Genomic DNA, 25,752 nt, shown 5'->3' with positions numbered 1-25,752 from the left:
ATACCTCTCCCAGATTAATCTTTATTCAGCACCCTTACACCTCACATCCTCTCTTCAGTTCATGCTCAGTATTCTGGAATATGCTTCAGCCATTTCTGCTGTTATTCATTTACTCCTTCTTTTCTTCTCAATAATCCTTTTCCTGCTTTGCCTGACCTAAGAGAACCATTGGCTTTCAGAGATTTCAGCTTAACCCTCAATAAGAAATAACTTTACGTAGGATCTCGGAAGAATGTATTTCTTCATGTGAATTTGTAAATAACCAACGTAAGCTTTCAAGAAACAACACTTATCTTTGCTATATGTATATCCTTTCTGTATTGTTCTGTTTTATTTTTCAAAATGCTGGTCATGAGCCACTTAATTGATTCTGAACTCACAGATAGATTATAGCCCGAAGTCTAAAAAGCTCTGTTCCATTATTCTTTTTTCACCATTATCGACCCTACAGTTTTGAGTTTTTGTTTTTTTCCACTCCCTTATCTTTTTCCGAACTCTTCTGCCGTAGAACCTTTGTACTAACTCTAATCTCTCCCTAGAATGCTCTTAGATCTGTATGGCTGGTTCCCTTTTAGCAATTGGCTCCAAGTTCAAACGTCATGGACTCCTCAGAGGGGCCTTCTCTGTTCACCCAACCACAGTTAGCCCTCTTTCTTCATTTGATAGCATGTCATCATGTTTTATTTTCTTCATAGCACGTAACAGTATCTGAAATTAATTATTTGTGTTTTATCATCTGAATTTTTCCTGCACCATCCGCACCTGCCAATCTGAGTGTGAGTTCCCTGAGGAGAGGGAGCTTGTATGTCTTACTCACTGCTGTATCTCTAGCTCCCAAAATAGTGTCTGGCTCCTAGGGTAGGTGCCCAAATAGTTGAATTCCTGAGTAGCACTTTGCTTAACTTTTCATGTTCTGAAAGCCAAGCTTTGGTTATACTCTAGTAAAAGTGATGCAGTAAATACGTATGATTCATAAATAACGTATAATACCTAACTTCATGTCTGTCTTGCCGACCGTATGCAATGTAGGTAATAGCAGTAATCATTGAGTGCAAAGGATGTTTCAGCCACTGCTCTGCCTACTTTACAGGTATCCTCTGATTCAGTCCTCACAACAACTCTTGGTAGTTGGTGGTATCCTAATTTGACAGATGAAGAAACCAAGTCTCAAAAATAATTAACGTGCCTTAGCGCTGAGATTAATCTTCCCCAGTGTCCTTACTCTTAACTAGTACCCTAGACTGCCTCCCTATCCGGGGGGTGAGAATCTGGAGAGGCAGGGAACTTGAAATTGACCTAGGAATCATTCTTGTCGTTATGGAATGCTTTGAGTTCAGTAAGATGTTATAGCTATAAGTAAAATAAATGGGGTATGTAAACACTATAATGAACTTGTTGCGTATCTTTTGCCATCAATTCACAATCTCTTTTGATAAGCATTTTCTTTCTTTCCAAATAGTTTGTGGACAAGTTTCTGTTGGCGAGGAAGAAGGTGAAGGTGAAACCGGTTGGATTGAAGGCGCTGCAATCCTCTTGTCAGTGGTGTGCGTGGTGTTAGTAACCGCTTTCAATGACTGGAGTAAGGAAAAACAGTTTAGAGGTTTGCAGAGTCGAATTGAGCAAGAACAGAAGTTCACAGTCATCAGGGGTGGTCAGGTCATTCAGATACCTGTAGCTGACATTACCGTTGGAGATATTGCTCAAGTGAAATATGGTAAGTAAAAAAAGAGCAGCACGCCTCACACTAGGTGTAATATTATTGCAATCTTGTTTACAGTTTAGCACATCATTGCTTTTTGTTTTAGGTGATCTTCTTCCAGCTGATGGCATACTTATTCAAGGCAATGATCTTAAAATTGATGAAAGCTCATTGACTGGAGAATCTGACCATGTCAAGAAGTCTTTAGATAAGGATCCCTTACTTCTATCAGGTATGAATTTCTTTTACAACTTTGAACTTTTCCTCCTCCACAACTGTATACCATTGCCAGCAAACACAGTTTCCCTACAAGCCAATAATATGGAGAGGATTTTATGTTTTTTCTTAGCTTCTACCCTTAAAATCCTTAGGGACCTTTTTTTGTAAGCTAGCAGAGACATTAGAAATCTTTGAATCCGGAGCTATATTGTCCAAATGTGGAATCTGCGTCCAAAAAATGAAGAGATTTGAAACTCAGTTAATGTTGGTGTTATGATAGAAGTAGAATGTAAGCCTATGATCTCTATTGAATTGTTCAGTTTTTCTGTATCGCATTTGTTCTTAAGGCCTATTGAAGTATAAAATTAAAGAATGATTGTGTTTACAGCAAATTAATGAATTCTCTATGATAGTCTGCAAAGGACAGGGTTTTTTTTTTTTTTTTAAAGAACTAACAAAATCCTTTAAGTTTACCTAATCCAACTCCCTCATTTAACTGCTGAGGAATGAGTGAGACATAAACTGTCTTATCTAAGACGATATGACTCATAAACAGAAGGTCCAGGGGTAGCACCACATCTACTGGGCAGGATGGAGTTTGCACGTGGTTAAGACATGTTCTGAGCGTGGAGAAGGGAAGGATTTGTTGGAAAAGGGGAGGTGGCTGCTATGTGGGAGGCTCTTGTGCTACCCTGACTGTGATAGCTTGACCTCAGGTTAATTGGAAATGAAGTGAATGGGCTGATGGGAAAAATTACAAGCTGCCTTCTAAAATGATGAATGAGAGGAAGCCGTAGTACCACACCTTGACTCCCAAAGATGCCAGTTCTTTAACTTTTGATTTCCAGGTTCCTACTCTTAATTTTCTAGTATTCTTTATAGAATTTATAAAATTGTACAACAGTTATTTTAAATATATTTTTTAGATTGAATTATACTAGAGTTTGGAGGAAGCAAAATGGTGCCTATTTGTCTTCTATTATTTTCAGATGTTAATGGAATGCTAACATTTTATATATTGTAGGGAAATTCCTGCTGATTTAATTATTTAGTAACTTGGCAGCTACAGTTTTTCAGTTCTTCTTTGTGAACTTTTTGTTTTAATTAGTTGAACATGGTTTTGCTGAAACCAAAGTCAAACCTATGACAAGGGTCACTTAAGTTAGAATTACAATTTCAGGCGTGTGCTTAAGTTTAACTGTTACCTTTTTAAGATTTGCACATATGTGCCAAAAAGCTTACTGCAAAACATCCCACCACTAAAAATCACAGTAATTACAAGTACAGTCACATGCCACTTAATGACATTTCAGTCAGTGACAAACCACATATACAACACTGGTCGCATAAGATTAGTACCATGTAGCCTAGGTCTGTAGTAGGCTATACCATCTAGGTTTGTGTAAGTACACTCTGTGATGTTCGCACAATGACAGAATAGCCTAACGATGCATTTCTCAGAGCATATCCCGATCATTAAGTGATGCATGACTATATATGCATTATAAACACCATTATAAATGGTGAAAGTTTCAGTTGTAATATAGACTTAGGTTTCTTTAAAAAAAATCATGAGATTTGTATGCCTTCAATATCCTACACCACTAAGAACATTCATACTCTGGGTATTTCTTTATATTGGTGTGCTTGTAATTCATTAAAGCAGACAAATATCTTGGATATAAAATGTATTTTAGTGTAATATATACTCATTCCTTGCCATACTTCTAAGAAATTGTAGTTACTGTTAACCAAATAGTCTATAATCTTTCCAAAGGAGAGGGAAGCTAGCTAATCATACTTTATCATCACAGAGTAACTGGGCCACAGTATTTGGTAAACTGAGATAGTCGCCTCTTGCCTTTTTGCCATATATACTTCATGAACTTTCGTGTACATCTATCTTATTTGCATAATGCTTAGCTCTTCGGGTTGACGTCTTTAACTGAACTTTGGTCCTTTTCTGTTTTAACAGAGATGTGTAGCTAGACACAGGTTCCTAACACACCAAGTATACCAAGAGAACTCTATAAATTTTCCGTGTTTAAGAAAAGACTGCAACTTTGTGGAGTCCCTTATCACAGGCCGGGTGGGAAAGTTTTCTGCATTTATTTCCCTATTCCAAAAATGTACTAAAAAACATGAAATGCGTTTATTTTTAAATTTATTCTCATGATGCCATCTCTGGCTGCTGTGCTTGGCTTCTTAAATTTAGATTTTTAAAAGCAGTTACTCAGCAGTGGGGTTATAACCAGAACAAAAACTGTTTACTCTGCCTGAGCACGTTAACTGCCAACTTCTGATTACCTGTGGTAAGAAAGAATAGAAGATAAAAAATTGAAATCCACCGAAAGCCAAAATTGTTAAAAGAAACAAACTGTCTTTATACATAGTCCTCGCACAAAAACTATTGTTTCACTATCCTTAATTTCATTTCTTGTTTCCTTTACATGTTCACTGGCAAAGAAGCTACTAGAGAAGTATTCAAAATATAGATTTTTAAAAACAAAATCAAAGGCCTAAAAAATTCATATTGGATAAGTTACTCAGTAATTAATAGCCAAATATAAATTCTTAGGTATTGGAGTAAGTACATATGCTTTATGATCTTATGTTGCAAATATCCCTGAGCATTGATTTGGTACATAAGATGGTGGTAGGTGCCACAGGCCCTCCCCTCCAGATGGTTGTGAACTAGGAGATCAAATAAGTAAGCGATAACTATAAAGAAGACTTTATTGAGTGTTAAAAAAAAAAAAGCGTTAAGTTTCGAAAGCTACTTAGAATTCACGAAAATATTAGAATAGAGAGATGGGAAGCCTTTTAATGAGTGAGGAAAGATGCAGAGATGTGGATGTACAAGCTGGAGAACTGTAAACAAGTTTGTCGGCATATTATTTTAAGAAGATGTCAGAGTAGTGGGTGAGAAAGTGTGAAAGATTGGTTGGCTTCAGGGTAAGACTTTGGACTTAATCTAGTAGGCGACGTAGAGTCAGTTTTTGAGTAGTGAGAGGCTTATGATAAAATTACATTTTAGTGAGCCAGCCCTGATGGTGTAGTGGTTAAAGTTGGGCGCTCCCTGCTCCCACAGGCTGAGTTTGCTTCCTGGTCTGGGAACCACACCACCGTCTTTGAGTAGCCACTCCCTTTCAGTGGTGGCGCTTACATAGAAGAACTAGAATGACTTACAGCTAGGATGTACAACTATGCCCTGGGGCTTTGGGGAGGGGGAAAAAGAAAAAGAGGAAGATTGCCAACAGATGTTAGCTCAGGGCATATCTTTCAAAAAAAATCACATTTCAGGAAGACTAAAACTGATTTCAGGATGAACTGGAAAGACAGACAAGCTAGGAGGCTATTGCAGTAATCTAGGCACGCTGTGGTAGAAAGCCTGGGTTAGGTAGCGGTTGTGGGGTTGAATGTGGGAAATATGGCATTTGTTGCTGTGGAATCCTTTTGGTTATAAGCACATTTCTTTATAAGCAACTTATTTCTTAGGGAAATGTCCCTAATAATAACAATAATAATAATTTAAAATATTGAGCATTCATTGAACTGCTACAAATTCCAGGCAGTGTGCTAATAAGCACTTTACATTTATAGGCTTATTTGAGTCTCGTTTTTATAAAGTGTAGGTACTGTTTTCCTCGTTTTGTGGATGGGGAATTGAGATGTTATAATTTACCCGCTATTACGTGATAAATGAGTGGTAGAGTGAGGTTTGAACTCAGATATGACTTATTACAGAGCTAAAACCTTAAGCCCAAGAACTTAGGTTTTATTTAATGTCTTACTGAATTTAAAAGACAAACAAGTTTTCTGTTGTTGTAGGTACTCATGTAATGGAAGGCTCTGGAAGAATGGTAGTTACTGCTGTAGGTGTAAATTCTCAAACTGGAATTATCTTTACCTTACTTGGAGCTGGAGGCGAAGAGGAAGAGAAGAAAGATGAGAAGAAAAAGGAAAAGAAAAGTAAGAATCGCAGTTTACTATAAGAATTGGTATGTGGAAATACAGCAACTAAGATCAGAAGAACTGGTACAAAAAAGTACGCTTCTTCCATGAGATTCTGAAATGAAAAGTTGTACCAAAAGTTAATTACCCAGTATTGTACTTTGAAGTGGTAGAATTAACGAATGGGGCGTTTTCCTTTCAGACCTAACAGTCTATGAAGCAGCTTTAGTGAATACATTGAAGCCTTTACCATAGCCAGACAGATTCAGCATCTCCTCAGACACTTCCATTGGCTTTATTTTGTTTTTTTCTGTTAACTCTGTTAATTTTAATTTTTTGTTAATTAATTTTTCTGTTAATTCTGTTATTCTGTTAATTCTCTAGTTTTAGAATCTCCCTGTCATCTGACCAGCAAAATGAATTAAACTCTCACTTTCTATTTGTTCATTTTTTCTGCTGCTTGAGTAGTAGCCTTTTTTGTCAGCGATCTCACACTTTGGTCCCATTGAGCTTTTCATCTTTTTCAGATTTTCTGCTAGGATTCACATTTCCCAGTCTGTACTTATGCAGTTGGTTTTTGGACATAAGACCAAGGCTTCACTTTGACACTTCTTAGGTTTTTCTTGTTATCTTCAGCCCATCATTAACTACCAACATTTTTTTGTTTTGATTGCTGTCCGTCCAAGTGATCTGTCATCAACAAACTTTATAATCACAGCTTATCTGCAAGGATCTTATAAGAAGCTCTGTCCTATGTAAGGAAACAGCTCAGAATCACTTAGCTGGGGGCCATGTTCCTTTTTTTAAAAAGCCCTCCCCACCCTGCTTCTCAGTATCTGCTGTACCACCCTTTTCTCCCATTCAGGATCACTCTCTGGTGCTTTTTCCCTTTAGGCTGAAAGCAGTTAACTGTGGTTTAACCACTTAGATTTATTTAATTTTACTTAGGAAAGTAAGTGCATGTTTCTCTCACTCAGAAGTATTTTGAGATCTAAAATGAATGCCTCGCTAAAGTCTTGGTTTGCACTACAGAAGTGTTTTGAATATTTAGGTGTTTTATTCTTTGAGTTTTGGCTTTAGCTATGCAATCTGTATTTCAAACTGAAATGTGTTTGAAAAGTTCTGGCTGCAAGCGAGGGTAACAAGCCCCACATTCTAGGTTTCGCCTATCCCACCCCTCATAATAGCCCTCCATGTGCCACCTTGGCTTTCTTAACATGGAGTGGAAGGCAATTTGAAAACCCGGAGTAATGATACCATTTATTGAGTGCTTTGTGTGCATAATCTCATGAATCCTCACGGCCATATGACGTAGAGACTGTTATTCTTTCTCCTGATGTGTAAACTGAGGCTTATGGAGGTTGTATAACCTGCTCAGATCAAAGATCTACTAGGTGGCAGATCAGACCCTCTTATCTGGCTCAAGAGTCTGTGCTCTTTTAACTGTAACACTGTGTAGGTCCTGATTTATAGGAGACTGAAGTCAGCGGACCCTATTAAAACAGAAAGGGAAGTTTGGATCATGTCTTTATTCTTATTGACCCCACAGTGTCCTCTGCAATAAGCACCCTTCTTTCTAAGATTTTATACCCCTGTTTTTTATTAATCCAGTCAAGAGTATTCCCAGGAATTAACACATAACTGATTATCTACCATTTTTGATTCTTGGGGGTATTTTGGTTTCCTTTTTAGAACAGAACACCATTTTTCCATCTGTGGGTTTCCAGCTCTCCTCCCGTTCCCTTGACTGCTTTGGTGGTCACTCCAGAGAGTCCAGGGTGATCGGTCTCAGTTCCCTTCGTGGTCTGGCTCTCTCTCCAAACTTGAGCTCATTAAATGTAGCTGGGTATTCTCTTACTATCTCCTCCTATCTTGAGCGTCTCTTTCTTCTTGACCATGTTTGTTCCACATTTTCAAGTTTGAAGATAGCTCTCCTTGATAGAGAAGCTGGAAGAAAAATAGGCTGAATGGTTCTACTTCCACTTCCTCTTTGTCATTTTTAATATTATACTGCCTTCTCCAAACAATAGACCCATACCCTCCTGGATTACTTTATTGCTTCAGACGTTCTCATCTTTCTGTTTTCTCCACATCTAAGCTAACTTGGGAATTACCTTACGTAGTAGTCTCACTGGCTTATTTTGTATCTTCATATTCTAGTTTTACTTGCTTGCCTCTCCCATCTTTTACACATACCATTTTTGTTCTCACTTCTGTCAAAGCTCTCCTGTGTGCCTCTTGTCTTCCTATGACATTCGTCCCTCTCTTTCTACCCCTGCCCTTTTCTACTTTCTTAGGATTATATCTGTATTTAGTTTGAAAACCTCTTAGACCATATTTGGGTTTATTACAGTGTAAAAAAGAGTAAAGTCTTATGGAGAAGTCAAACAAGTTTAGATGCCCCAGATTATTTTGGGGTATTCCCCTGTGGTTGAAACCTAGGGAGTGTTTGCTCCAGCAGGTCATGATAAGCCAAATGCTTTCTAATTTGTACACACACACAAACACAGATCATTGTGTAACAGTTCTGTTATAGAAATGTGAACTACGTTTACATAATTTAGCAGGGCTGTATTCATTTCTCTTGGAAAGCTTTAATTCCCATTTTGTTCCTACAGATAAGAAACAAGATGGAGCTATTGAGAATCGCAACAAAGGTAAATTCAGAAGGATAAAAGTACAGTTAGCTTGTTTTCGTTATATCCAGAAATGTATCTACTGTGTAGTATATTCATCCAAGAGTAGGACACATGTAGCAGAGAAAACAGTATGTTAACTTGGGTAACCTCTCTTCCAGTGCCTTACTCAAGCTGCCTTTACAGTGTTAAATAATAAGATTTTAGTTACGTCTTAGGGTAGTAAACTTAGAAAAATCCAGATGTAATTGACTTTAAACTTAAGTGTTTGGGATATTTTTACATCGGTTCCTATATAATTGCTAGAAAAAATGCATAAGAAAATGTATAACGTGTTTTTTGCATTTAAGAGTATAAACCTATGTACATTTCTCTATATGTATGGTTATACATAACGTTCTATGATGGTCATAACGTATATGGGAGGAATTTATGGTGTTTGGAATGAGTCTCATTATCTACCACAACACAGGGGAAGAGAAGTGATGGGGTATTTAGCTCTTAGTTTTAGGACCTTTTCTTCTTATGCCCCATCTCTGTTACCTAGCACAGCATTCTCAAATCTGGTTCAAAATGTCACAACCTGGTGTCACTGTTGTCTTATTTTCTCTTGGTGGACATAGACATGCACACACACAAAGCTGAGTGTTTAAATCTTTTCTAGTTTCTGTAAGAAACTGGTTTCTTTCAAAAATTGTTTGCACATGTTAATGGATGTGTACCCTTAAAATGTACTGACGTTATATTTGCTCTTAAATGTAGCAAAAGCCCAGGATGGTGCAGCCATGGAAATGCAGCCTTTGAAGAGTGAAGAAGGTGGAGACGGTGATGAAAAAGACAAAAAGAAAGCAAATTTGCCAAAAAAGGAAAAGTCTGTTTTACAAGGGAAACTTACAAAGTTGGCTGTTCAGATTGGCAAAGCAGGTATGATCTGTAAAAGAAAATAAGGGGTTTTGTTTTAAAATACACTAACTTTCTACCTAAAAATCATCTTTTGACGCACTTAAGGCTCAAAGTTGTTGCTTTGTGAGTGGAAAGGGAGTTAAAAGTATTTTCAATTTTATCCACAGTGAACCAGGCCTTGGGAGTTATTGTAAATCCTCATAACATGATTGCAGCTTGGGAGCTGTATCTCCATTTTACTAGAGGGAGGTGTCCTCTGTCAACTAGCTAATGAGTGGTCAGGTTAGGAGTCACGCGAAGTCTGCCCAGTCCATAAGCCCATGCTCTCATCTCCGCATTTCTGGAGAGGGGGCCAGCAGTGAGGTTGTTCAGTGCACATTACCCAGCTATATTTTCATGAAAAGGAATTTCGGTACACATCTTGCTGTCTTTCTGCCCACTATCTATGAAAAAAATTAGGTGTATGTTTTTCTAAAAGTTACCATTTACTCTAATTGAATGGATTTCAGCCTCCTGGCGAGCCTGAAGTTACTAAATTGCCTCTGTCCCTGGGAAACGCCTGTTAATGGAACCACTCTTTAGGGGGAAAAGAAAAAAGCAGAGCTCTTAGCTTAAAACAGTGCATGCCCTCCAGCAGTGTCATCTTTGTAAAAGAACATGTGTGGCTGAATCAGCGTGTATTATTAAAATCACTTAAATTGCATCATTCTGTTACTTCTTGGGAATGTGTTGGGAAAAGTCAAATTTTTGCTTCTGTCCTCAGAAAGCTTATTATCTAATAGCAACTATTTGCTTCCTGTAATATGTAGCCAGATGGTAATACCAGCTGATGTAGTGTTGGGGAAAAGGGTGGATTTCAGATGGTGATGGCATTTAGTAGACAGTGGGTTGGGTTATTAGACCCATATATGTGGACATGCCTTATTTTTGTTACTCATTGATAAGGGACTGAATATCCCATAAAATAGAGATGTCAAAGATTTGTGATACGTGATTAATTCTGGTTTTCTAAGTTAATAAAGCAGTAAGGATAGATGAAAAGAAATTAAGACAGAATTATTCAGATAATTTGGTTTTTTCTTAAAAAACGTAGGTTTGAATTGAATGTTTAATTCCAAGGCTCTCCATTTATCAGATTCTCATCAACTTCTCTTTCAGCATTAGGCAAGTTGCCAACAGGTAAAGCACCAGCTTATGCTAAGCTTTTGGTGTTTCCTTAGCACTGCTCATTATTTTGTCTCAGCTTCAGTCAAAAACCGAAGATAGAATTAAGTCGAGGAAAGAATCGTAAATGCTTTTCTCCCAGCTCTCCTGGGGACAGGGCTATACTTGGAGCAGAAATTAAATCTGACAATGTCACAAGATGAGTTAGGTGCAAAAAAGGAGGTAACTGTTTCTCAGAGAAATTAAAATAACTGTTACCAAACCAGTTATCATTCTTCCAGTGGCTAATATGTAACTAACGATGGGTAGTGTCTGGAATATTTAAATAATTGCATTTTTCTTTTTTTTATATACTGAAAGGTTTGTTGATGTCTGCCATCACAGTTATCATTCTAGTATTATATTTTGTAATTGATACATTCTGGGTTCAGAAGAGGCAGTGGCTCGCTGAGTGTACACCAATTTACATCCAATATTTTGTGAAGTTCTTCATCATTGGAGTTACGGTTTTAGTGGTAGCTGTACCAGAAGGGCTTCCGCTTGCAGTCACTATCTCCCTGGCTTATTCAGTCAAGGTAAGTAGAAAATAGTTAAGGTGTTATGCTAAGTTTAAAGGCTCAGCTGGTGTAGAAAATGCACATCTGGTTGCTCTTTTCTTTCTGGTCCTGAAAATAGGAGATTTCCATAAACTTACACTGTTTCCTTTAGAAATGCTGTCATCAATTTCCTCCTCTTCCCCCCCAGTTAAAGATCTCTGTACATCGAGACCCACACGTTTCTGGGAGAGCAGCCTTGACACAAAACTGAGCACGACTCTGCTAGGCAGAGTTCTGGCTTAATTTTTCATTTTATGATAGTTAATGTTGTCAAGTCATGTCCCCTGCTCTTTCCCATCTGTCAAATTAAAGTAAGGACGTGTGTCATTTACCTGTGGTACGAGAGCAAAGAGAGTTCACCGGAGTTTGACCTTCTGTGCCTCCTTGTTTCCACCCTTCTGCTCCCATCACTCCACAGCTGAGCCTTCACACGGTAGGCAGACTCATGTTTCTAAGAAATAATTCACATCATATTATTTCCTTGTGTAAAACCCTCCAGTGGCTTCTTAGTGCACTGAGAAGAAAATCCAAGCTCATTACCATAGCCCGCAGGGCCCTGCCCAGGCTGGCTCTTACTTATCTCTGGATGCTCCTCTCCTGCCTCTCCTCTCGTCCGGCCTCACCAGCCTTCCTGCTATTCCTCAAATATCCCAGCCATCTTCTCATCTCAGGGCCCACTTGTTCCTTCCTTTGAATCATTTGCTCGCCTATCTTATTCACATCTCTTCAAATGTTACCTTCTCTGACCACTCAATTTACAGTAGCTCAGTGCTTGTTGTTTTCCAGGTAAAATGCTTGAAAGTAAGCTTCGGTGGCTTTGCTAACTGCTGTTTACCTAAAGTAATAATCTGTTTGAAGATTATTAATTTATTTTTATCAATTTTATTATATGGAAAAGGTATGGATTTTTTTAAAAAAGGTTTAGCTTGGACAATTTTGATCTTTCTTTCAAAATGGCTTTGCAAATAAAATTATACTTAATGGAAGAATGCTGCTCTTGTCAATTGTCTAACGTTAATTAGCAGTTCTCCTAAAGTAGCGTTGCTGACAATGACCAATACAATTAGTCGTAGTTTCTACTCCATTATTATTATCTCCAGTTTTCCCAAGTATTTTACAATAGACCTGTCACGATAAGAGTATTTTTTGCTTTCTGAGTTTATTTTCTTTTCAGGCATTTCACATTTTCCGTTTCAAAAATCAAATGTTAATTGTGTCCAAGTGATGATGAAATACAGAATAATCATCCATTTGTCCTTTTTTTCATGTTTTAAAATATTTAGAAATAATTGAGTTCAACATAAGTTTTAGATGCATTGATCAGTCATTTTACCACTACTGTCATTAGTTCATTTTGAATAGTTATTAATGATACTAATTTTTCAGTTGATCAAAAAGATATAGGCGGGACTGATTTGCATTCCTTTAATGGAAAATGAATAAGAGCATTTTTTTTTATTAAGGTTATGAAAGTTAGCATACTTGTGAAATTACAGTTGTACATCATTATTAGTCATGTTGTAGGTACACCACTTCACCCCTAGTGCCCTCCCCCCACCCCCCTTTCCCCTCGCAACCACCAATCAGTTCTCCTTGTCTATATGTTAACTACCACCTATGAGTGGAGTCATACAGAGTTCGTCTTTCTCTGTCTGGCTTATTTCACTCAACATAATACCCTCAAGGTCTGTCCATGTTGTTGTGAATGGGACGACTTTGTCCTTTTTTATGGCTGAGTAGTATTCCATTGTAAATATATACCACATCTTCTTTATCCAATCATCAGTTGCTGGGCACTTAGGTTGGATCCATGACTTGGCTATTGTGAATAGTGCTGCGATGAACATAGGGGTGCATGGAACTTTTGGAATTGCTGATTTCAGGTTGTTAGGATAGATACCCAGTAGTGGGATGGCTGGGTCATAAGGTATTTCTATTCTTAACTTTTTGAGGAATCTCCATACTGTTTTCCATAGTGGCTGCACCAGTTTGCATTCCCACCAACAGTGTATGAGGGTTCCTTTTTCTCCACAGCCTCTCCAACATTTGTCACTCTTGGTTTTGGATATTTTTGCCAATGAATAAGAGCATTTTAACTACTGTTCTTTAAGCTTTTATTAAATGTTTATTTAACCCAAATTAGTCTTAATGGATCCTCTGTTAGTGTTTTGCAAAATTGAACACATTTTCTTTACTGCAGAACTTCATTCTTTTAATCTTTAATATTGATGCAAGTCACAAGTAATTTGGAAGGTATACATCTTTCTTCACCATATGTATTTCTTCAAGGAACTGGTGTTTTGTGTATCAGTAGTCAGAGAACACACTTTGTAAAGTAACTCTATGTAATTTTTAACCCATTCCACATATGTTTTGAGAATTATCAAGCATTTTAACTTAAATGCCTTTTGATTTTAGTGAAACTAAATGCCTTTTAGTTTTAGTGAAAACTCTTGGTTTTTTAGAAACTATCTTTTTTGTTTTTGTAAATCAGAGGAAGAGATGATCATAAGGAACAGAATACCAAGCATACCAGCATATGGAAAAGATAAAATGACCCATTCTGGGTTTGATGTGTTAATCTATCAGAGTCAAAAAAAAAAAAAAAATCAGGCAACTACATACATGCCCACAAGCTCTATATTTTAACTGATGAAAGCTTCTTTTTCTTTGGTGATTGATACAAGAATCTTTTGTTTTCCACTTAGTAAGGAGACTTAATCCTTAAATGTGACATACTCTGGCATTGCTATAAGTACCTCTGTACTTAGAGTACAGATCGCCATTGTTCTTGTAATGCAAGGACACTTCGCAGAAGCTGTTGGAGGCATATTGTCAACATGATTTGCTTGTGGTTGCGAGTGTCTATATTCATTTACTAGATTATGTTATGCAGCAGTAAAGTGATTGAAACCACAGAAAGCTAGTACTCTCTTTAGCTTATTTGAATAGGTCAAATACACTAAAATTCTTCCAGTATTAAAATGGTGCTTAAACTATAAGTTTTAATTCTGATTTTAAAGCAGTTTATGCTCATTTTAATGTAATGAGATGATTGGTTTTATATGTAACTTAACTAGATTCTTTTTTTGTCACTGTAGAAAATGATGAAGGATAATAACTTAGTACGGCATCTGGATGCTTGTGAAACCATGGGAAATGCTACAGCTATTTGTTCAGATAAAACAGGAACATTGACAATGAACAGAATGACAGTTGTTCAAGCTTACATAAATGAAAAACATTATAAAAAGGTTCCTGAACCAGAAGCTATTCCACCAAATATTTTGTCCTATCTTGTAACAGGAATTTCTGTGAATTGTGCTTATACATCAAAAATATTGGTAAGGTTTCTTTAATAATTTATATGTGAAAATTAGGTTTTCAGTTTGTAATGATTAGACTGTAGGTAGCTCTTGAGACCTACCGTTACTATATATAAATTGAAGGCACTGGATTGTGTTAAGTTTTTGAAAGGCATACATCCATATAATGTATATAAGTTTTTTTTGCTGCAGTTTGCATTATGAGTAAGGTCTGTTGATCAACATATGCATTCTGTTTACTTTTATTTTTCTTCTCCTATATTTTGAATTTTCTTTGTTTAGAAACTCTCAAGCTTTATAACCAGTACAAGTTCATAACTTTAAATTCTTACTAAGCTCATTTTGTGAAAGACCAGGCTATCTTACTGTAGAAAGTCAACTCTCAATTTTCTGCAGAAAATTTTGAAGCCAGATTTCAACTTAATATGTTTTTTGTATGCTTGCTATATACTCTGTTTGGTTTCTCAGTAGATCCTACCTATAAGGTGATGTTTAGACCTTTTGAAACTAACTCTGTAAAGGAATTCTAGACTTATGCTACCTTAGAATAAAATATTTTGAACTTTGCAAGTTTTACAAGTCTCATTTATAGCATAAAGCATGAAATTATTTGACTTGATATGTGTTCTAGTGATTTATGGATGAAGACCGTGAACAAAATTAATATTGCAAGTTGTTTAGTGAAAATATGCATGAATTGGATGATTGGAGTGGAAGGTTATGAGATCTTGGTTCTAGATCTAGCTTTGCCTTTTACTAGCTGAAAGTCTGAGCTTTACCTTCTTTAGTTCTTAGGTAAAGATGATCACATCTGCCCTTGATACTGTTATAATGACTGTATAAGGTGGTATTTGTGAAGACACTGTGAGAGAAATAAAGTTTTTATATATTTTTAAGGGAACAGTGCTTTATTTTAATGTATATACTTTTATTTTAAGACATAAAGATTTGTAAAGTAGAGTTAATTTTGAATTATTTAATGTAAACCCGTAGTGAAAATAGGAAGAGACAAGGAAAGGAATTAAAGTTTATTACATCCCACTACATGTCAGGAACCAACTTTAAACATTACATGTCTTATCCCCTTTAATTCTTGGGTCATAAGTGCTCCTGTTTTCCAGATGCTGAAGCCAAGGACCACAGCAGTTGGGTAACTTGCCAAAAGTTCACATAGCTAGTAACTGGCAGGGCTGAGATTGGAATCCATGTCTGTGTTACCCCAGAACTCCTTTCTACCTTACCTTTCTGTGTCCCTCTTTGAAATGCCGATATTAGTAGAAGTTTCCTATATAATTTTGTTTTAGAATGTTGCGTTCTGTTTTACATTATAAATTAAATTGTCATGAAGAAACAAGATGATACTAGCTTCTAAACCTTTTTCTCTTATAGCCACCAGAGAAAGAGGGTGGATTACCTCGTCATGTTGGTAATAAAACTGAATGTGCCTTGTTGGGACTTCTTTTGGATTTAAAACGGGATTATCAGGATGTTAGAAATGAAATACCAGAAGAAGCACTGTACAAAGTCTACACCTTCAATTCTGTTAGGAAGTCCATGAGTACTGTCCTGAAAAATTCAGATGGAAGTTTTCGAATATTCAGCAAGGGTGCATCTGAGATAATTCTGAAAAAGTAAGAGTAAAATGCTTAGATGAATAAATTGCTAACTGTAGTTGCTTTCTGGAATGCCTACTATGCTGTTATTGTTGCTGTGTTCTTCTTTGTGAACCTCAGGCATTTGATAGGACCTCAGTTTTTTTGGTGTATTTTAATGGTGTCCAGATATCTGCCTGTGATGTTCTACCATTTTCATGCTCCAGCTGCTTTTTGTTTCTTAGTATTTTACTGTAGGGAAAATAAGTTCATTACATTCAGTCTGGTAGATTTAATAAAATTTGTTCTTAGACATGTTGATTCCGTTATTATGTAGGATTATGAAAAATACAAGCATCCCAGGAAGAAAAACGCAAGTTTATATCTTCAGTGCTGCATTGTAGTTAGTGGACTCGAAAATGTGATGAATGAATTATAGATTAGTTTTTAGAATAGCAAAGCACTAAAATTAGATCTTGAGAGTTCTCCTTTTATGTCAGAGTGAGGTTTTATGATATTTATGCTGCTGCACTGTCAAATTTAAATATCTCCTGTCATTTTGAATGATAATCTTCTTTTGTACTGTCCTTATACAGACCAGTAACTTCAATTTTGACATTACATGTTTATGTATAATTTCCCTAATGCTTATGTGTTGTTACAGGTGTTGAAATTATTTTGGTTTCTTTAATTTCAGTAGAGAAGTAGAGAACCTTAAAACACATTTAAGAGCAATTTTAGAAAATTAGAACTCATTTGAAATTGTGACATTTAAAATATTTCTACTTTTAATTTGCTTGTATGTGGATTATGATCCAGTGTTATCTTAATGAACACTTGACAGATTGTCTAACAGGTTTAAGAGATAAGTCTATAAATAAATGAAAATGTAGCATATGACAGACGTGTACAAAGGTTTAGAGTGAGAGATTGTACTGTGAAGGATTTGGCGTTTAAGGTAGGTTTTGTTATGAAGTAAGAACATCAAGGTGTGAAGGAAGCTCTGTCAGGGGAAAGGAGGTGGGGACAGGCAGGCCAGCTGCGGAGAACAGCTAGTCGTAGACTTCAGCTGAGTAGTGATGGCTTTTGTGACGTGTAGGCCATATAGAGCCTTCTTCCCTTCTCAGGATACTTGATTATCTGATTTTAGTGTGAAAGGTTAGAAATCTTGCATCCGTGGCTTGTTGGGTAGCAGATAGATGGTACATGGGGGATTTTTGAATCAAAACTAGTCAGGCTTCGACTCTTCTTTTGCAACTAACTAGCTTTGGGATGTTAGGCAAATTCTTCCTTTAGCTTCCATTTTCCTCCACTGAAAAAGGGGGTGATGACCACCAACTCTGTGGCAGTGAAAGAAAATAATGCATGTAAAGCATCTAGTGTGGAATCTGATAGATAGTGCACAGTAACTATCTCCACAGTGATATTTACTTTTTGTTGTGGAGGCTCTTTTTAAATGTTAGGCTGAGCAGTTAAAACAGTGAAGTAAGCCAGATAATGCAACTGAAGCATTTTTTTCATCAGGTAGAGGAATGATCAGAGTTGCAATTGAACATAAGTCTTGCATCAAGGAATAAGGTGGATTGGGAGGAAAAAAGGATGGACTGGAAACAGTTATCAATTAAAAGGCTATTACAATAGGTCTAGCTCGAAGTCAGAGCCAGAAGAAGGCAGTGTCAGGGGACTGGAAAGGAGAGGAAACATTTAGAACACTGTTGAGAGCACAAATCTATGGAACTTAGGAGCTACTACTAGCTAGACGATGAGGAAAAAGTAAGTCATTCAAGTGAGATTTTAGACGTACGTTGACATTGTTGGGAGTGATATGGATGTCCGTTAGATTGGCAGTGAGGAGGCAGTTTTTCGTCTTACGTGCAGTGAGTTTAAGGTCCTGGTGCAACATCCGAGTGGAACTCTTCAGCAGTAATGGAAAGCTGCTGAAAACTGTCAGAACAGAGAAGACGTGGATTTGAGAATCACCTGCCTAGAAGCAGGAGGAGGTGGCATCACCAAGGGAGAAGAGCAGAGAGACAAGTGTGGAGAAAATAAACTTTAAATAGGGAAGTACACAGTGTAACTTGATTCACTACATAGTGAAAAGGTTGTAGTTAGTTTCACTGAAAATAAAACTATTTTGGCATTATCTCTCTCATTCTAATAGAATACTTATTTTAACAATAAGTTACTTTTTTTCTTTCATAGTTAAAACAATATAGGTGATGAAACAGCATCTCAGGTAAGGAGTTGATTGGGTTTGGCTTTTTAATTTGAAAGAAGAAAATATGTGTGAATTTTGTGTTAATTAAAATTAATGTCTCATTCTTTACCAAAATGGACAGGTGTATAGTTTACGCTCCTCTGCCCTAGGGGTTCTTTGTGAAAATGTAAATTACTCTGCATTTCCAGAAGATTAGGTTTAGAGAATGTCTAGAGTAACTGCTAAAGTGGAGAATTATGAACTGAGAACTATCTGTTTTTAAATGAGTGAAAAGTGAATATGATTTGAGTGTATAAAAATGCAGTATATTTAATTCTCTAAATTCCAGATATCAGATCCCATGATTTCTAGCCCTTCCAGTTCACTTAAATGGCATTAACCATTATTTTTGTTAATTATTGATATTTGGATTCAACATTTCCTTTTAGGTGTTTCAAAATCTTGAGTGCTAATGGTGAGGCAAAAGTATTCAGACCAAGGGACCGTGATGATATTGTAAAAACTGTGATTGAACCGATGGCATCAGAAGGCTTGAGAACCATATGTCTTGCATTCAGAGATTTCCCAGCAGGAGAACCAGAACCAGAGTGGGATAATGAAAATGATATTGTCACCGGCCTTACATGCATTGCTGTTGTGGGGATTGAAGATCCTGTGAGACCTGAGGTGGTGAAACGTTCTGTGTTCTGCATGTGCAGAATCTCCTAACTATAGAGGGTCTAGGCACTAGCTGTAACCAGTTTTCTAGTAAAATTCTCAGTGTTTCTAATTTTATTATTTTCTGTGTGAACCCAAGATAAGTATTACAAGGGCTGTTATTTCACTTATCTCTATGGTTTTTGATTAGACAGCTTCTCTTTGGGATCCCATGTGTTTATAGTACCATAACCTAGCACAGTGCCGTGAGCTGGGTAGGTTTTTCAGTTGGTATTTATATTACATTAAATAATGAATGCCATTAAGTTATTTGTTTTCATGGTCTCAGGACCAGCACTGTCCAATAGAACTTTCTGTGATGACAGAAATGTTCTTTATGTTCAGTACAGTAGCCAGTAGCTACATATGACTACTGAGTTCTTGACGGGTGGCTAGTGCAACAGAAAAACTGAATTTTTAATTTAATTTAACTTAAATTTAAATATCTTGCTACTATGTTAGACAGCCTATAGTTGTAGAGGTTTTTGGTTGTTTTCTAGTTTAGTTGAGCAGCTCCTGTGTGCCAGGCACTATACTAGGGTACTAGAGACATAAAGGGTTTTGAGATCTGGTTCCTGGCCTGAAAGAAGTCACTGTCCTGGGTGGGGATGGACAAACACGTGGTAGTTATAACCCAGGATGTTAGTACATTGTCAGATACATACAGAGCATGTTTTATGTGCACAGAACATGAGCCCCCAACCTAGTGTAAAGTACAGAATCTTTTTATTGAATCCTTACTGTGTGCCAGATTCTATGCCAAGTGCTTTACGTGTATTATTCATTTAGCATTCATCTCTATGAGTGATGAGTATTAATACTCTCGTTTGACAGACGAAAAAAAAATTGAGTTGTATGGAGGTTAGCTCTAGACCGTAGAGCACGTGTGTTCAAATCCTGGCTCTGTCTAAAACACACGTGCTTAAAAGCCCACTATGCTACATTAACCACTGGAGGGGTAAGTAAGACTTCCTAAAGGTTAATTACCTGATGGAGTCTTAAAGGCTGAGGAGGAATTAGCTAGAGCAAGAGAGAGAGCGGTAAGCACATTCTGAGCAAAGACGCGACATAAACAAAAGGACAAAGACAAAAACAGCTTCTGTTTGGTGACTATTGACTAATTGATTCAACACCCAATGTGTGGTACCAGGCACTCTTCTAGGGACTGCAAATACTACAGAACAAAATGTCGAGGAATTTATATTCTAGAGAAGTAAGATACCCAAACAGAAAAAAATGATAGGTACACAGGCAGTATGCCAAGTGAGAACACATTCTGTGAGGACTAAGACTTGGTCCCTGCCCTGATGGGCCTTATGCTCCGGATGGCATGTGGGGGATGTAACATCAGGTAAGACAAGTACGGGTGTGATAAGAGCTATAAGGATATGCACAGGGTGATGAAATAAGGTAACTGAGAGAGACCACATTAAGAATCTCTGAGGATATGACATTTGAGCCGAGGTCTGATGGCTGAAAGTGAGCCATAGCTGCAAGAAGAGTGTTCCAGGCAAATGAAACAAAAAATGCAGAGCCTGAACTTGAGAAAGTATTTAGCTATTTCACAGATGGAAAGGAGGCCGCTGTGCTCATAAGTGTGGGCAAGAAGGGACAGATGAGATTATCTTTGGCCTTGCTAGCAATAAGGGCTCTGAATTTTGTTCTGAAATTCAGTGGGAAGTGATAAAAAAAAATGCAGGCTAGGAAGTGACATGATTCATGTTGTTACAATACTAGTATTGGGGGTAGGGTATAAGAAATCAGAGAGAAAGAAGAGTAAAAGCAGAGAAGCCAGTAAGATGATGGCAGTGTGATCCCCAGGCAAGAGATGATCATGGGCTGGAACTCCAGCTGTGGCAGGGAGGATGGAAAGAAGGGGATGATTTCAAAATAAATGAAGATACCGATAAGAATGAGTATGCTGGGTTAATACATTGTTTTTGACATTGTTGAGGTGTCTGAAACATCCAGGTATATTCAAGTAGGCGTTTGGACCTGGGAGCCTGAGAGTGGTGTAGGCTGGAGAATTCACCTACGAGGCTAAAGGAGATCTCCCCAGGAAAGCATATAGAGAAGAGGGCTGAGGATGGAAACATTTCCACAATTAGACGTCTTATAGAGGAGGGGGAGTCAGTCTCTACCTTGCCTAACTGGGTGGGTAGTAGATGGTATTACCAATGTAATAAGAGAATCAGGAGAAGCAGCCTATTTAGAGATCAAGATAAATTCACTGTTGGATTGTGGCATTTCGAATGCCTGTAAAACATCCAGGTGGATAATATTTGCCAAGCTTTGGTCAAAGGAAACCATTCAAAGTTTTATACATTGACTTATGGCTTAAATCTTTTCTAAATATAATATTAAATCAGCATGTCTGCCACTTTTGTCCTTTGGAAAACGTATTGCTATGGTTGTGCTCTTGGCATTGAGGTTGACGGGGAGTTTTATCTTTTTTTAAACATGTAAGTGGCACTTTATTTTTTCAGTGTCACAAAGTGAGATGGGTACTTTTATACTAAAGTGAGACAGTGTGATATGAAACAGCTTTCTCTGAGTGGGTGTTCTGAACTATGTAGTTCTGGTGTATAAAACCTTGATTAACTAGCTGGAGTAAGTCCAGCTTGTTGCATATGCATAGGTGCTTTAACAAGATATTTGGCTTCTCTCCTGTTTCTTATCTGTAAAAGTAGAGGTAGTTTGTGAATTTTAAGTGGGAGTATTTGGTGGTTAGTCGGCAATTAATAAATGTTAGTTTGGCTTTCTTTTATTTGTTATATAATTTTCACCTGAGACCAGTTTCTCCCTCTTTTCCGTTCTCCTATTCCAGATGATCTCGAGATACCACCCAATCATTGAGTGCTTAGATGGGCAAATTTGGGGTACATTTTATCTCAAATGAGATACCAGAATGTATATTACGTTTATATAGCCAACTAGTGTTTTCAAAATCAAATACTGATTTTTGTTGTTAAATAATAATCTGAGCAGGTTCTGTCCTTGCGCTCGCCTCTGTGTCCCTAGCACCTAGCATAGTGCCTGGCATTCAGTACGTGTTCATTTGAGGGAAGGCATATGATGTTCCCCTTCAATGATTTGAACGACTAAGAGTTGACAAGGTGAAAGGAAGTACTTCTACAATGTAAATCTTAAAACAGATAGATACATTCAGTAGTCCAGCAAACACTAATCTCCGGTTATAGGCCAGGCACTTATTTGTTAAATGACTGAAAGGCATTGTACTAAGCATTGGTGATGCAAAGATGAGGGTTCTACCTGTAGGAAGCTCACTGACCTGCTGAAAACTCAGGTAAACAAATAACTGCAATATGATGTCATGAGCTGTGGTAGAAGTGTGTATAATATGAAGCCATAAGTCTGACTAGGGGAAGCCATGACCACTCCCAGAGACGTTACATTGAAATTCTGTTTACCGTAAAAGTCACAAACAGGCAGTCTGCAGGCCAGATTTATCTTTGGACCGTGTGTGTGTGTGTGTGTGTGTCTCTATTTAAAACATGAAGTATTGAGAGAGTGCATACAAATCCAGATTTCTACTCTCTCTTGAAATGGTAGGTTCTGTCAACACTGGGTGCGCGTTCCACCACGGTAAAAACAGGCTAGAGCGAAATAGCTCTTTCCTTAGGCATTCATGTCGCATTGTCACTTTCAGTTCGTTTTCCTCATCCGTGTTCCCTGCGTGGCCCTGCAGGCTTTTGCATTTGCAGCCTCTGCTGTAGTAAGATCAGTATGGATTTTCTGGTTAGAGAAGAGTAGGAAAGGATTTTCTAGGCAAAGGGAACTGCGGAAGCAGAGGCACAGAAATAATATATAGATATTCATCTGTCAAGTTGTGTATAGTACAGAAAAATTTTAGATAAATCTGGAAAACTATTGTGAGGCTCAAATGTGATACTCTGTTATGTGAGAACTTTCTGGTTTATAGTTTAACAATTGAGGAATCATACATTGTTAAGAAAGTGTATTAGAAAAATAACTCTAGATGCTGGCCTGCGCTGAGTGGTTAAGGTTCTGCATGCTCCACTTTGGCAGCCCGGGTTCATGGGTTTGGATCCTGGAGGTGGACCTACACCACTTGTCAGCCATGCTGTGGAAGCATCCCATATACAAAGTAGAGGCAGATTGCCGCAGATGTTAGCTCAGGGCTAATCTTCCTCAAGCAAAAAAGAGGAGAATTGGCAGCGGATGTTAGCTAAGGGCAAATCTTCCTCACCAAAAAAAAAAAAAAAAGAAAGAAAAGAAAAAGAATTCTATCGCCAGATATATCAGGTGTTTTAAAAGACAGACAAACACATAGATAGGGATACCCATTAAAAAGCTCTTACACTAGCTCAGGCAACAAGCAGTAGGGGCACGGTGCAGGGACACTTTGAGATAGAACCCCCAGGACTCATTGGCCCTTAAGGATGTGTCGGGTAAGGGAGATGGAAGAGGTCAGATGACCTTTAGGTTCTCTTAGATAGGTAGGTTTAGAAAACGTGGTCTCCAGATTCTGGTGTCCACCTTTCTGGTGGAACTAGGAATCCGGCTCTCACAGTGAGCTGGGACAGTGAGGTAGATGTGAAAGTTATTAGCACACAGATGGTAGTTGAAGGTACAAGAGTAGGTGAGGTAACCCTTAAAAAAGTGAGCCGACCCTAATCCTAAAGAACACCAACATTTCACTCTGGTGTGGTCTGAGCGATAAAACCAGAAAGGTAGAAAGCCAACCAGAAAAGAATTGCCTAGTGGTTGCTACGGGGGAAAGGTGCTTTAAAAAGCCTTTGATAAATAAATAATGCAAACAAATTAAGTAGGATGACAACTGAAAATGAAGCCTGAACTAGGACTGTGGCTGTGGAAGAGGAGAGAAGAGATTATTGGGAGTAATTCAAGAAATAGTGACTATCTTGAGATGAAATTAAAATTATCATTATTTCTGGGCCTATGGAGTAATGCTATTTGTTCAGTGGGATTTTTCTCTTCTGGAAATGCTACTTTTCCTCGATAAGATGAATGTTTTTCCATGTAAACCAGGTACCAGATGCAATAAAGAAATGTCAGAGGGCTGGAATTACTGTGCGGATGGTCACTGGTGATAATATTAATACTGCCCGGGCTATTGCTACCAAGTGTGGCATTTTACATCCTGGGGAAGATTTCCTGTGCCTAGAAGGTAAAGATTTCAATAGAAGAATACGAAATGAAAAAGGAGAGGTAAGGTTTTTTTTATTTTTTAAGTTGCTATGTTTTTAATATATTAGGAATTACATTCAACAAATACATATTGAATGTGCACTGTGTGTTAGGCATCGCACATGAATAAATGCAGCCCGCACCTCAAGAAGCAAAATACTAACATTTTAGGAAATAAAAGGAATAAGGGATAAAGAAATTTGCCCTAAAGGGAGTGAACACTTCTCTTTTTCAGTCTAGGCCAGTTTCAGAATTACAACGTGTCAGGGAGTAATGGGAGATGAGTGTGGAAAGGTTCGTGTGGAGTGTATTTTAGGGGACCCCAAACTCTGAGCTTTTTGTGCTAAAGTAAGGAGTTTCCATTTTCATAGCAGGGAGATTTTTAAAATTTGATCTTATAATAGTATGTATAGCAGTGGTTCTAAAACTAGTGTATGCATCAGAGTGACTACCTGGAGAGCTTTTGAAAGCCTTGATTGCTAGCTCCCGGCCACCCCCCACACCCACCCCAGTGTTTGGATAAGATAAGCTTAGGGCCTTGCTCAAGAATTTGCTCCTGTCACAAGTTCTCGGGAATTGGTGATGCTGCAGGTCTGTTAGCCACACTTTGAGCATCACTGATATATACGCTAGATAACTAATTTTGAATTGTGAAACCAGGTATCAGCACATTTTAACTTTGACAAAAATTTATAGATTGAGCAAGAGCGGATAGACAAGATTTGGCCAAAGCTTCGAGTACTTGCGAGATCATCTCCTACTGATAAACATACACTGGTTAAAGGTAAGCAGATTTTACAATTATTTCACAGTTTCTTAATACAGAAATAATAATAGATTGCTTCCTAAAATGGTAATTCTGCTTCCTAAAATAGTAATCGGTACTGAATATCAGATTCTATCATGGATATCATCTTTTCCAATAAAATCTAAATACATTTCCTCTTGATACCTTAGGTGAATTGTGTTATCTTCAGGAAGTAAAACAGGATATTGCTCCTCGTGTACCTTAGTTTCTGGAGTTGGTCTTTGCCCAACATCTCAGCAGTTTCCATTTCTCTCTGTTTGTTGAATTATTTATTTTTACTCTTGAGTCTCTAAAACTGGCTAGTCAGGATATTCTGCAGAATCACTGTATTAATTCAAGGAACTATTTCTACTGCACAAATATTTACTTTTATTTCAGGTATAATTGACAGCACTGTCTCAGAACAACGTCAGGTTGTAGCTGTAACTGGTGATGGTACAAATGATGGCCCAGCACTAAAGAAAGCGGATGTTGGGTTTGCAATGGTAGGAACTTACCTATTCTAGTATTCGGATGTAATTTACTGGTTTGGTTTTTTTGTCTGTTTGCTTTGTTTATTATTAAATTGCTATTGATTTTAAACACTGTACCTCAAGATTAGTTTGAGGGATAATATATAAGCCTAAATTGGTTTATAAATCTAATTAGTTTATACACTACCTTTATTTGATGCAATGAAATCTGGCTGGAAGATGACTTCTTTTGAACAATTATAAGATCATACATGTATCTTGTACTCTGTAAAATG

General features: G+C 37.5%; 1 protein-coding gene across 4 annotated transcripts in view; it reads left to right on the top strand.

Moving 5' to 3' along the window:
- ATP2B1 (ATPase plasma membrane Ca2+ transporting 1) overlaps positions 1 to 25,752 on the top strand; it is a 66,770-nt gene that overhangs the window by 16,075 nt on the left and 24,943 nt on the right. For all 4 annotated transcript variants that reach the window (XM_008515315.2, XM_008515314.2, XM_070599698.1 and 1 more), the window contains exons 3-14: positions 1,460 to 1,714; positions 1,806 to 1,931; positions 5,750 to 5,890; positions 8,491 to 8,529; positions 9,271 to 9,432; positions 10,936 to 11,150; positions 14,273 to 14,515; positions 15,887 to 16,128; positions 18,736 to 18,973; positions 24,038 to 24,217; positions 24,893 to 24,980; positions 25,383 to 25,489. In XM_008515315.2, the coding sequence (XP_008513537.1) occupies positions 1,460 to 1,714; positions 1,806 to 1,931; positions 5,750 to 5,890; positions 8,491 to 8,529; positions 9,271 to 9,432; positions 10,936 to 11,150; positions 14,273 to 14,515; positions 15,887 to 16,128; positions 18,736 to 18,973; positions 24,038 to 24,217; positions 24,893 to 24,980; positions 25,383 to 25,489 (2,036 nt within the window). The remainder of the gene's footprint in view (positions 1 to 1,459; positions 1,715 to 1,805; positions 1,932 to 5,749; positions 5,891 to 8,490; positions 8,530 to 9,270; positions 9,433 to 10,935; positions 11,151 to 14,272; positions 14,516 to 15,886; positions 16,129 to 18,735; positions 18,974 to 24,037; positions 24,218 to 24,892; positions 24,981 to 25,382; positions 25,490 to 25,752) is intronic.

This window comes from Equus przewalskii, chromosome 29, assembly GCF_037783145.1.
Source record: "Equus przewalskii isolate Varuska chromosome 29, EquPr2, whole genome shotgun sequence".
Lineage (NCBI taxonomy): Eukaryota > Metazoa > Chordata > Mammalia > Perissodactyla > Equidae > Equus > Equus przewalskii.
The sequence above is the reverse complement of the archived record's forward strand: the minus strand, read 5'-3'. Positions and strand labels throughout refer to the sequence as shown.